The following is a 12,751-nucleotide window of genomic DNA, read 5'->3' on the forward strand; positions in this document are numbered from 1 at the left end:
ATATTTTTTAAAAACAATGATTGCCGTACTTTTTTTTTAAAGTATGACTCTTTAGCTTTAAAACGCTGTGTTTTAAAGTTCTTAAAAGTTTTTGATTGCGAAGATATGATTTTTTAAAAGAAAAGTATTTTTGAACAATTTTTCATTTTTGCCTAATGGTTTTTTCTTTATAACTTCACAATAAATCATTTTTCGGCAATGCCGTTTATGCATTTCTGAGATTTTAAACTTTCATTTAAAAAAAAATTGTTGAAAAATATTGATTGGAATTAAAGTTATAACTTCTCAACGTTGAAAAAAATCTCCCAAACCCGGAAATGTGTTTACGTATTTTACGGGATCGGTGTGTATATAACATTTTTGTAAAATATTCTGTATTTTTAATATCAAAACATTAAGTATCATCCTACCGATATATGAAACGTTGCGTCCTATCTCGCACAAGGTTGCAGCGTCACCAGATTTAAACGCAATTTTCTATATTCCCATCATATCACGTAGGAATTTTAGCACCATTAAATTTATCGTCTTAAAAACTATAAAATGTGTTTTACTTTCTTTGAGCATAACAAAAATAGGCCTTTTCGTAACACCCTTCTGTTCAGTTTTTCTGTATATAAATTAATTCAAAAACATGGTATTCCTGTTACATAAAAATGTGTTAATATAATAACTGAAATATTATCAGAAACACTAAAACTTATTATATTGTAATATTTCTAAAAGCGAACATTGCTTCAATGTTGCTCTCATATTTTGCGACATTTCTGTAATATTACAACTTTGTAATGAAATATTTCTGCAATTATTTTATGCTGTATGGGTATATACAAAACTTACTTTTCATTTATTTTATTTAGCACAAGATTCCGTTGATTATTGTACGGCGTGAGAACTCCGAGCGTAATATGTTCACTTGTTTCCCATTTTATATACATTAGCATGGTAAAAATTATATTGGCTACAAATTCCGCTTCAGTGGTGTTGGAAAATTTATCGTCATTCTGAGTGAAATTATGATTTAACACTCTATAGGCATGAAATGGAAAATTCTTTTTAAAATCCGTAAAATTTTTCAATCTTCCGCCATAAAAATATTTATTCGGCCAATATGAGATTGCATAATCCATACGATATTGTGTGTTCAACATGATAATTGGACTGTTCAATTGAGACGCAAAGACGTTTTGTATTCTCGAAAATACCGATTGATCTAGTCCCAACTTCTTTGCGCGTTGGCTTAAAATGGTTGCGGGTAATTGATTCGGATCGCCCACTAAAACCAATGTATTCACTCCTAACATCAATGGTATCAGAGTCTCTGCTTCGCAGCTCTGCGTCGCTTCATCGACAATGCATACAGATATCCTTTCTTTGTGACCACCAAAGATTGACTCCATTTGGTTGGTGTAACAAGACGAAAGTGTACAGGCAATTATATTGGCACCTGTGAGTATTAGGTTTTCTGCCACACGTTGAGATTTGACGCGATCCTTCAGATTGAACTCTTCTATCGATTTACCAGATTTTAAAAATTCACACTGCATCGACGTTTCAAGTAGTTCACGCCTCAGTGATTTCCTTTTGTTTTCGTCATTTTGGATACTTTCAAGCTCGGTTTCAAGTGATTTAATACGCGCATGTAAAATCGAAATGTCTTTAGTGCAAATGGGACTACTATTTAATTGATGTGTCATTTGTGATTTAATTAAATGCATTAGATGTCGTTCTGCCAATTCTGTCACGGAAATGTTTCTAACCTTTGGATGCATAGAATCTAATTGCCCAATGCGTACCATCTTAAAACGTTTCTGTTTGAGAGTGGACCTGATATTTAAAAGTCTTATCACAATTTCATCGATAGCGGTATTGGACGGTGCACAAATTAGGATTCTCGAAGATTTTTTGTCTTGACCTTCACCAAATAATATCTGAGTTACCAGATTCACGATAACTTTGGTCTTGCCTGTCCCCGGCGGGCCCTGAATGAAGCACAATTTTGCCTCTTTCTTTAGTACAGTGTCTGTGACTCTAAATACGGCCTCCAATTGCTTTTGATTTAAATCAGCTTTTGTTACTAACGAGGAAGATGTGTATTGATTATTGAAGGGTGTTAACTGATATTTCTCAATCTGTGGATTCACAATAAATTCCATCAAAGGTGAGTGAGGAAGGTATTGTAATGCCTGCACCATTCTGATATTCGACCGTAAATACATGACCGTTCTGATCCTTTGCACAGTATTTACAGGGATGTTATACTCGAGAGGCCGCGTCAGTAAAGTGTACGTTAACACAGCATGTGGATTGTCGACGTGATTCCTTAAATCCCTATTATAATGTGTAAAGTTTTTGATAACCGTATACTGCATATTGTTGATGTATGCAAATATTCTATGGCAGCTTTGTTTTCCGTTTGTGGTTCTAAAGTATTCAAAACATACCAAATCTCCATAAATAGGATGAGTTTGTTTATTTAAATCTTCTTTACTGACTAGTGCCTCAAGAGACAATGTAGTCAGGAATAAACCGGTTGATGGTATCGGGGTACGCATACTAGAATTCTCGATTGTAGAACACATTACGGTACGTCGTTTCTTATTTTTGTGACTCTCTTCAAAATCTTTTGTCATGATACACCACATCTCTAGTAACAAGAGAGGCATCGCAACATCATAATACTGTTTATAGGAATCGTAAGATAGTTTCATACAGTGAAGTTCATTCTCTGACACTATCGGTGGATCAACCCATCGGTTGTAGCGTTGCTCTTCGAGCCATACAGGATTCCACCTAAAAATGCGCCCCAAGAACTCCTCCAATTTCGGAGTTTGAATCGGTTTATGGGTTTCAAAAGTTGAATAAGTTACGGATTTTGTCCTTGTTAATTTATTTGTGGGTATAGGTGCATCTTTCCCCACCAATTTATTTAAAGTATTGCTGTGATCAATTTGAAACTCCCGTGTTTCCAATTTGTTAGAAAAAGACACTCTTTTTTTGTTCTGAGGTTTCTTGCTAGATTTCACGAGTGCTGGTTTTAAATTGTTTGGTGAGAAATTTTCTTTTTGCATCCCAGAACGGTGTTCAATTAACCTATTTTGGGATTCTGATACTTTGATATTAGGATTGACATTCACGTCATTACCTTTTGTGCTATCCTTACTACTGTGTTTCTTTTTATCACCGGTTACTTTGGAATCCAGTATGCGTTGTCCAGACGGAGTGCTTATGTCATCTAAATGTAAGGATTGTCGCAATGATGCAGTAATATTGTTTACTGTATTCTTAGAAACATCTATTTTCTGACGCAATTCTTGTGTTTTCTTGTTGGAAGTCCTGGACTTTTTTATCATGTCTTTGTCCGACGATCGCTTTGATTGATCATCACTCGATTTTATGGATTTATCTGTAAGCGACTTAGATGCTTGTGGTTCTCGATCTTCATTCAATTTTGGTAATTTTGCGGATTTATCTGGAAGCGATTTAGATGTTTGTGGTGCTCGATCTTCATTCAATTTTGGTGATTTTGCAGATTTATCTGGAAGCGATTTAGATACTTGTGATTCTTGCTCAATAAGAAAGTCGCCACGATTTTTTAAAGATATTTTAGCTCTCGGTTTATTTCTACGTTTAATACTTTGATCGTTTTCAGCAGACGGTCTCTTCTCTTCCGCAGCAATCTCCTTTAACTTCATCTTTCTCTGTTCGATTATTTTCTTTTTTTCGTCCTTAGAAATTGATGATCCAGGTTTTATTTCATTTGATAAGTGACTGTCAACCGCAGATTTAGATTTCTCCTTGCGATGCTTTTGTTCCTTAGCATAAAAGTTATCATTAATTTTTTCTTTTAATTTCGACACATTCTGTTCTTCTGTTAATTTTGATTGTGAAGTGTCACGTACTTTTGTTGTTTTATCTTTGCTTTGCTCAGATCGCCTTTTTCTTGAAGATAAACATAATGGTTCTATTATTGGAATCTGTCTTTTGGTTACTGACTTTGCAAGTAATTTTTGCTTCACACTTTCTATTGTTTGCTTATCTGATTCTATATCTTTTTTCGCATCTGCTTTTTGTTTGTTTTTCTTATCAATAATCTTTTTGCCTTTCGTGCTAGCCTTACTAGAAGGATCTTTGTCTACATCCATTGCTTCTACTTGTGTTGTCGGCAAATTAGTATTATCTTTCTTATTGTTTTTAATTTTAACATCGTGGCTTTTGTCATTAATATTAACATCAATTTGATTGCTTTTATCAACATCTTTCGTAATAAATTCATTAGAAGGACTAGCCTCGTCGACATCCATCGAATCCACTTCAGTAATCTGTTTGCTTTTCGTGCTAGCCTCACTAAAAGGAGCTTTGTCTATATCCATTGCTTCTACTTGTGTTGTCGGTAAATTAATACTATGATCTGTTTTTTGTTTGCTTTTCTTATCAGTAATCTGTTTGCCTTTCGTGCTAGCCTTACTAAAAAGATCTTTGTCTACATCCATTGCTTCTAATTGTGTTATCGGCAAATTAGTATTATCATTCTTTTTGTTTTTAGTTGTAACATCGTGGCTTTTGTTATTAATATTAATGTCAAATTGATTGCTTTTATCAATATCTTTCCTAAATTTATTAGAAAGACTAGTATCGTCAACATCCATTGGATCTACTTCTGTCATTGGTAAATTAATAGTACAATCATCCTTTTTGTTTTTAGTTTCAACGTTGTCGCTTTTATCATCAATATTCAAATCAGTTTGTTTGCTTTTATCAATATCTTTCGTAACAGATTTATTAAAAAGACTGGCCTCTACATACATCGCGTTCTCTTCTGTTGTCGGTAAATTAGTATTATAATTATTTTCTTTGCGTTTAGCTTTAACACTAACGCTTGCACGTGGTTCATGAGACGTTTCTTTATTGCAAGAAACTTGAGAAGTACACGATGTTTTGGATTGTTCATCTATATCCTCATCAGTCCAAATTCCCAAATCAATTTCATCCTTTACGATCCCATCACACAAGACAGGCTTTACATCCTCGTTAAGTAACTGACTTCTAGATAATCGTTCCAACCATGGATTATCATCATCTTCATCTTCGTTATCCGTTAAAATAATGACTTCATCGTCGACATATAATACACCAATACTCTCGGTATTTGGTTCATCATCGTTGACACATTCCTGCTTATTCTCTACTTGATTTTCTGTATTATCTTCGCATTTAATATCAAATAACTGGGAACATGGAAATATCCCTTCCTCACTGTCACTCAGATCAACAACATCCATAACTGAAAATCGCGTATTTGGTTCATGTTTTACTTTTTTCTTTAATTTGTTCGATGATTTATTGTGCTCAACAGCTGCCTCGTTTGCCCCTTCATCATCTGTTATTTGTAGTTCCATTTCATATTTAATGCTTTGATTATCCGTACATATAACATTTTTTGAGTTCTCTGTAAAGTATAATGCATTGTTTTATTTATCAATATTTTCTTATATAATTCTTAAGTAACTAAATTTTTTATTTATACCTCCATAATTAACATCACCATCATTGTTATTTTCAGTATTAGAAACATTCATTTTCTTACAATCCGATTTGCTAGTGTCATTTAAATGTTTTGTAGATTTAAGATTAAAATTCTCAGTATTATTCTTTACTTCTTTTGCTAGTGATGCATGAATTATTTCAATATCATCATCTTCTTCACTTATATCTATAGTATCATATTTAGTTTCTAAATTATTAGTACTGTTACTGTTGTGTGATCGCTGATTATCAGGAGATAAATTAGAATTCATTCCTGTAACAAAAATTTAATTAAATAAAAAGTTTATTAGAACGTGATTTATTATAGAATATTGCAAAATTTAAATTTGTTTTTACTCGTTTCTTTTGAACATAGGAATTTACCTTTTGAAGAATTAACATTAGAATCATGTTTATGTACTTTATTTGGTCTTATCGTTTCATTATCACATATTGATCCAGATCTTTTTCTACAAGAATGATTTGCAGAAGAAGCAGATATATTTTCTTTCAATGTATTATTGACAGAAATTGTATGTGATGCGATTTCTTCTTCATCAAAAATGGGTGACTAAAAAAAATTAGACAATACAAATTTAATGACAAACATTAAATTTCTACAAAGACCATTATGTATCAACATTTTGACGAACATACTCCTTACCGCCATCATTTTTCGCAAAATGCAATATTTGTTCAAAATGAAACATTGAACAATAGCTTTTTAATTGTATAATAACATTATTTATTTGAATAACACTTTTTATTTATTTTTATTAATAAAAAATATTTTTGTAAAGAGAAAAACCAAAACAATCAAAATAGACATTTAAAACAATTACAATATAATTAGATTTAAAAAAATACTAAAGCAAATTACATTTTTTTATTATAAAATATCTCTGAACTAACTTTAGAGAGCAGAGTAAAATTCCAAATTCTTTTACACAATTGAAGTATTCATAGGAAGAAAGCAAAAAGAAATTTCAGCAAAGAGAAATAATAAAAATAATTTTTTAAACATATTTTAATATAAGCGAAAGTGACCTAAATCGGACATGTTCCAAATAGAAATTTTTTTAATTTAAATGAATATGGTTAAGTAAATTTGCGTGCCATTTATAATGTAAAGTCTTTATAAAACACCGAACATGTGACAGCAGTTTGACAGTTCTGTCATAATATTTAGAGAATAGACGCGAATATGTATTTTCAGCCATCGTGTAAAAATTTAAAAAAAAAAGAAAATACTTGTAAATAATTATTTAAAAGGTACTAAAATTTTGAAAGACAATTGATTTAAAATAATTAAAGAGTGTTGTTGTACCTCTGGTCGGTTATAACATAATAATAGTATATCATTCGCGGTCGGTGTTCGAAGGGTTGGAGCCCACAAGGAGGATGTCAATGTAAATGACATTATGTGGCCGGTTAGTGACTGTATACCCTCTTTGTGTTCCAATGTTAAATGTATATATTTGAACTGTTTTACACTTGTCAAGTGCGTTGGTATCACGTGACTCGACAAGGTAATCCTGCTCGGACGTAACGTGTCTGCTCGGTCTTAAGTCAAACTCCGATGATCCATCATTAGGCAGCCTAATACATACTGTTTAATGATGGGGTATCGGCCGTTAACGTTATCATATATGGTCATTGCATTTTCGGCGTGATCATATATGGTTAGTGCAAAGTTCGGCTTTGATCGCTCACGCAACGGCCTATTTTGCTAGCTTGCATTTCCGGAGCAACAGTTACTTGTGGCGTGATTGTTACTACGCGGAAATGCTTGTAGCTGAGGCGACAACAAAGTAAAATTCAAAAATATCAATCATTTTATGATTACTTTTGCAGTTTATTGTAAAATTTGTTCCAAAATTTGAAAGTACTCGTGTCTAAATCAGAGTTTTACATCAAAATTGCAATTTGATCGTAGCACTGGTGATCGGTCAACTAAATCCTAGTCCTAGAAATGTTAAATTAGTAAAATATTATGAGTCATCAGATTCGGAATAATTAAATTTTATTGATTTCAACTCTAATTATATAATAACAATATCATAACATAATCGGGAAACGTCTAATAAATTATCATTAATTTATTTTTTTAATAAAATTTTTATTTTTTACTGTCAAATTGCTCATTTTTACTCAATATTAAAAAAAAAAAAATATATTAAAATCTTTTAAAACTCTATTTAAAAGTCAATAAAGATAGAACTGTCTAATTTGGACCAGGGAGTGGTTTAATTTGGAATCAGTAGTTCCGAATCGGACTGAAAATAGCGTTTTTACATTTTCCATTATAGTTCAACACAGGTGAGAGATATGTCAAAATGATTTAAAGCAAAGATGAAGAGAATTAAATTATCTATCCAACAGCATTTTCAGTTTTAAGATCGAACTTTATTTGCGCCTTCAAAAACTGCAAAATAGGTCCGACTTACCCCACTTGCCCCTATATTAAAAAAATTTTTTAATTTTTTATTATTAACATGGAATCATCCTTTGCCTTCTTCATTTTTGTGCTTTAATGTATAACATAACTCAAAGTATTTTAAAAATGTAACAATTTCAATTAACAATATAAATTGTTTTATTATTAAGTCTGAGTATTTATATAAAATTTGAACACAATTTTTTTACAAGTTTAAAAGTTATTTAAAATTTTTTTGTTTTCTTTTGAATCTTATATAAAATGTATTTATTTGCAAATATGACAACCAAGTAGTATTACAAATTAAATTAAATTTTTTACATATATTAATAAAACTCTAATAAATGTTCATACAAAAGTTTATTTGGTTCCACTTACTCGTTTAAAGTTATTTACCTAAAATGTACCTAAAACTGTAGCAAAATACAGTCATTTATGCCACATAAGCTAAATTATTCGTTTAGTTTTTCTGCAGTTGGTTTTATGACTGAACTTCATGACAAAAATTTTCATTTAGGAAAAAACTTAAAAACTGCAATTTTTAAAATCTTAATAATCTTGGTATAATATAGCCGAACATCCTTAATTCTATAAAAAAATTTCTAATTTTGCAAAAAAAGTCAATTTAAAGTTATCGTCTAATTAAAAAATGTTAATAATAATTTGCGTTAGGATTCCCTTAAAATGTGAACAAAGACTACAAAAGCAAAATCACGTCTACGTGCCACCATTGATTAGCGAAGTCACGTATACGTTACAGCAGCTGCCAAAGTGTTAATTCTGAAAACGTCCTACCTTAACGGTGCAAACATTATAAGTGTACAGTGCATCGTTACTTGGATCAATATTTGGACAACCAATTCCAATGACATCGTTATCATTTAATCTGATCATTTGATAAGGCTGTTTTTCCTCTCCATTAACAAAAACGCCATTTGCACTCTAAATGAAAAAATCATTAAACAATATTCAACTTATAAATGCATCGGTATTGATATATTCACCATACATACCCGCAAGTCCGTGATATACAAGTTCTCATTGTCTCGAAAAAAAATACAATGTCTACGAGATACATGCAAACTAAAGCAAATGATATCATTTTCTTGGCCCCTACCACAAGTATACTGAAAATAATAAACAGAGTTTAGAGATAGCATATATTTATATATACAAGAAAATTGTTAAAACTGTATACACATTGTTTCTTGGCACCTTCTCTACATACTGAGTTATGACATTTCTAATGAGTAAATTTTTATTATTTTTACAAGTATTAAAAAAAATTAAAAACAATAATGTGGTAAGCATTTCAATTATATCTGTTGTATAACTGTATCTAAAAGATCTTATGCGATAAATATGTGTACATGTTGTAATTAACAAGTATGTATATACATGTACACACACGCGCGCACGCGCGCACACACACACACACACACACACGCGCGCGCGCGCGCGCACAAGCACACGCACACACACACACACATCCAATCTTAATAAATTAATAAATATAGCAAATCAGAATATATAATATTCTACATATGGAATTATTTCCTTTTTTCTCTATTATTTATATATTATTTCATAGCTTTATTTTCAAATAAATTTAAAATATTTTAGAAATAACACTTAAATGCATTACATTCACTGGATTGTAAATACTAAAAAGTTTAAAAATTATATATAAAATATACTTAGTTCTTTTTACTTTTTGTACACGTTTACTTAATTTGTAATTTGATTAATATAATAAATATAAATTCTGAAATGTTTAATTAAAAAAAATGCATAATATTTAGGGTGACTATAAAACCTATCTCAATATGTTTAATCATTTTGAGGGAATACTCTTAACTCCCTTAAAAGAACTTCTTGACATGATTGTATTTTATTATTTTTTATTCCAAAATGTTTCCAATTATAAGGAGTGAGAACAGACTATAGATATTCTATAAACATGATAATAATATTTTATAGCATTCTTGTACTAATTAACATTCTTATACTAATATTATTATATAAAATAAAAATTCAAAATACAAATTTAAATATTCAACTTTTTTGAAAAATTTAAAATAATTTTTTAATTTAAAAAAGTTTATTTTAAACTTTTCAAAGACAGTTGAATATTCAAATGTAGACTTTAAATTTTTATTACTAATGCTCAATCCATTAGTATTACCATCTCATAATCTAATTATAAAAAAAAACATGGAGATAAAGCTAAAACATATAAAAATTTAACTAAATACAGATTTGAAAATAATTATGTTAAATTAAAATAATTATGTAGAACATTCAAGCTGGTTGCTAAACTATCAACATTTTTTACTATATTGCTCATCATGCTTGAACTTCCTTCATAATTATTTTGATGGTCCAACAAATTATTTTGAAATCTATCTAGTTAAATTTTTATATACTTCAAAAAAATCACACTTATACAATTGTACCTGTGTATGTGTGTAATTATACAAATTGTACAGTGTACAATCTATTCCCAAGCAGAACAAGGAGTCATCACGACATCAAAATGATGTCAAAGTAATTACATAATGATCATTAAAAGTCATTTTTCAATCAATTACGATTCATTTTAATGTCATTTTGACACAATTGTGAATCACTTTGATGTCATTTTGTTATTCTGCTTGGGTTGTTCTGTTATTATCATAGGCCATATACAATTAAAACAAGTCACAATAAAATCAAAATAAGAAAAATGAGTCATGACTGATGACTCAAAAAGTGACTTTTAATAAACATTTTAGAATTATTTTGACGTCATTTTGATGTCATAACTTTTTGTTTTATTTAAGTATATATTCAAATTCACTGCATTTCAGAAATTTTAGAAATATTTCTATTGCAGCATTTTACATCACAGAATTTAAAAAATAATTCTGTTGCAATATTTCATTTAATATTTTGCAGAATTCTTTCAAAATTGTACATAAAATGTGGAAAGTTGAAACTTTTCTGAAAACTTTACATGCAATATTCAGTGCTATATAGTGCTATATATTGTTCACATCAAATTGTGTGTATAAAAAGTTAATTATTTTTTAATCATTTTTTAGTTCGAAAAATTAAAAAAAAATAAAGTAAATCAATGCAAAATTGAAGTTAATTTCTACATTAGTAGAAAATTATAGACATTTTTGTGATATTCCTTCCATTTCCTTGTAGCCTGCATACCAGATTTTTAGCTCAAGTTAATTTGTAGTACACTGACTCATCCTTGTGCATATTTGTGTGTAATAATATATACATATACACTATATATAAATTAAAACACTTTATTATGCAATTTTTTCCAAGCTATCATTTGAGATTACTCAGAACTTGATCGATTCAGCTTACTGAGACCTGATAATCTTATATGCTTGGAAGCCGCTGATTCGCATAAAAAAAGCTCGGTCTCTCTTTGCTTTGCATGTACTTGGCGCTAGATGAAACCACTCCTCTTGATATATATATGTATGTAGGCATGTGTATATATATATATATATATATATATATATATATACAGACACACATGCCTACATACATACATACATATATATATATATATATATATGTAAAATTTATTTATTATATTAACCAGATTGCAGATACTAAACAAAAACATAGAATAAAAAGTATATTTTATAAGTTTTAGAAAGAAAAGGTGCCAAAGAATAATATATGTGTACAGAAAATCAAAGTCAGTTTATATTGATAGACATGAATATTAAGAAAATGTGTACTTAAACAACACAAAGTCTAAAATCAAATCATAAGATGTCTTTAAGGCATCTTTAAGTGTTGGTCCACAATTTTACTTTAACAAGCCGTAAGGCTGTAAAAAATTGACCAACTATAAGTGATTGTTCTTCTCACATTTGACTGTTAGTAAATTTCTCACGACCTTAAGCCTTAGGGCTTCTTAAAACAAGGTTAGACTGTAGAACAATACTAATCCTGCTTTACTCATGCAGAGTATTTCTGACATTCTAATGTAATATATTAATTTTTGTTTTTTTATTTATAATTAAAGAATGATACTATTTTATGCAACTTTTAGATAAATAAATGCAAAATTATAAGGTAAATTGTAGTAAATTTACAAGGTTGAGGTGTTCTGTACACTCCATAAGTAAAGCAGAGTTAAAACACATTTCCAAAAGAAGTCTTATAAAGACGTTTTATGATTCAAATTTAAACTTTATGTTGTCAGGGTAGGTATCGACAAGATTATTGGATAAACTAATCGGTATTTAGTCGCGTTCACTCTTGAGTTGTTCAATGTAAATCGGAGATTACTTACAGAACGACTACGCTCATTAAGGACAATGGGCCGATCATCCTTCTCGTTCAATCGTTTCAGCACGTAATCCATCTTTGAGAGAAACTCAGATGTGAAGAAAGCTGTCTCTCCTTCCTGTTTTTCTCCTGTTTTTTATTCATATATGGTTTCATATAAGGTTTTTACGATAAACCTGTTAATCTTATGAGCATGGATATGCAACGATTCCGCATGTTTCATACACTTTTCTTCACTGTTGTCCTAATGATTCAAAAATGATCGGAAAGATTATTAATTTTTCGCAATGCACAATACAGAATTAATTTAAAAATTACGATTTTGAATGTAACTTTACCGGCTATCTTTGTTTACACGTGTTGAGTGATGTCGCTACCACCAACGGCACCTACTGCCACAGAAATCCTTACACATGCGCAATAACAATGCACAATAGCATCAAACGTAATAATTCTGAAAAAGTTAGTATATTGTTAGCA

The 12,751-nt window shown here is 30.1% G+C and overlaps 1 protein-coding gene across 3 annotated transcripts in view; it reads right to left on the minus strand.

Annotated features, from left to right (window-relative positions):
* Window positions 1–12,751, minus strand: part of LOC105204369 (MATH and LRR domain-containing protein PFE0570w) — a 46,785-nt gene that overhangs the window by 5,198 nt on the left and 28,836 nt on the right. For 2 of the 3 annotated variants that reach the window (XM_039454118.1, XM_039454117.1), the window contains exons 2-8: window positions 12,610–12,725; window positions 12,276–12,515; window positions 8,977–9,090; window positions 8,759–8,905; window positions 5,911–6,097; window positions 5,528–5,800; window positions 841–5,449 (exon numbers count right to left, since the gene is read on the minus strand). In XM_039454118.1, the coding sequence (XP_039310052.1) occupies window positions 841–5,449; window positions 5,528–5,800; window positions 5,911–6,097; window positions 8,759–8,905; window positions 8,977–9,090; window positions 12,276–12,347 (5,402 nt within the window). In that variant the 5' untranslated portion in view covers window positions 12,348–12,515; window positions 12,610–12,725. Of the gene's footprint in view, window positions 1–410; window positions 644–840; window positions 5,450–5,527; window positions 5,801–5,910; window positions 6,098–8,758; window positions 8,906–8,976; window positions 9,091–12,275; window positions 12,516–12,609; window positions 12,726–12,751 lie in introns of all 3 variants that reach the window. The other variant, XR_005575648.1, reaches the window with a different exon arrangement.

This window comes from Solenopsis invicta, chromosome 10 (genome assembly GCF_016802725.1).
Source record: "Solenopsis invicta isolate M01_SB chromosome 10, UNIL_Sinv_3.0, whole genome shotgun sequence".
NCBI classification, from domain to species: domain Eukaryota; kingdom Metazoa; phylum Arthropoda; class Insecta; order Hymenoptera; family Formicidae; genus Solenopsis; species Solenopsis invicta.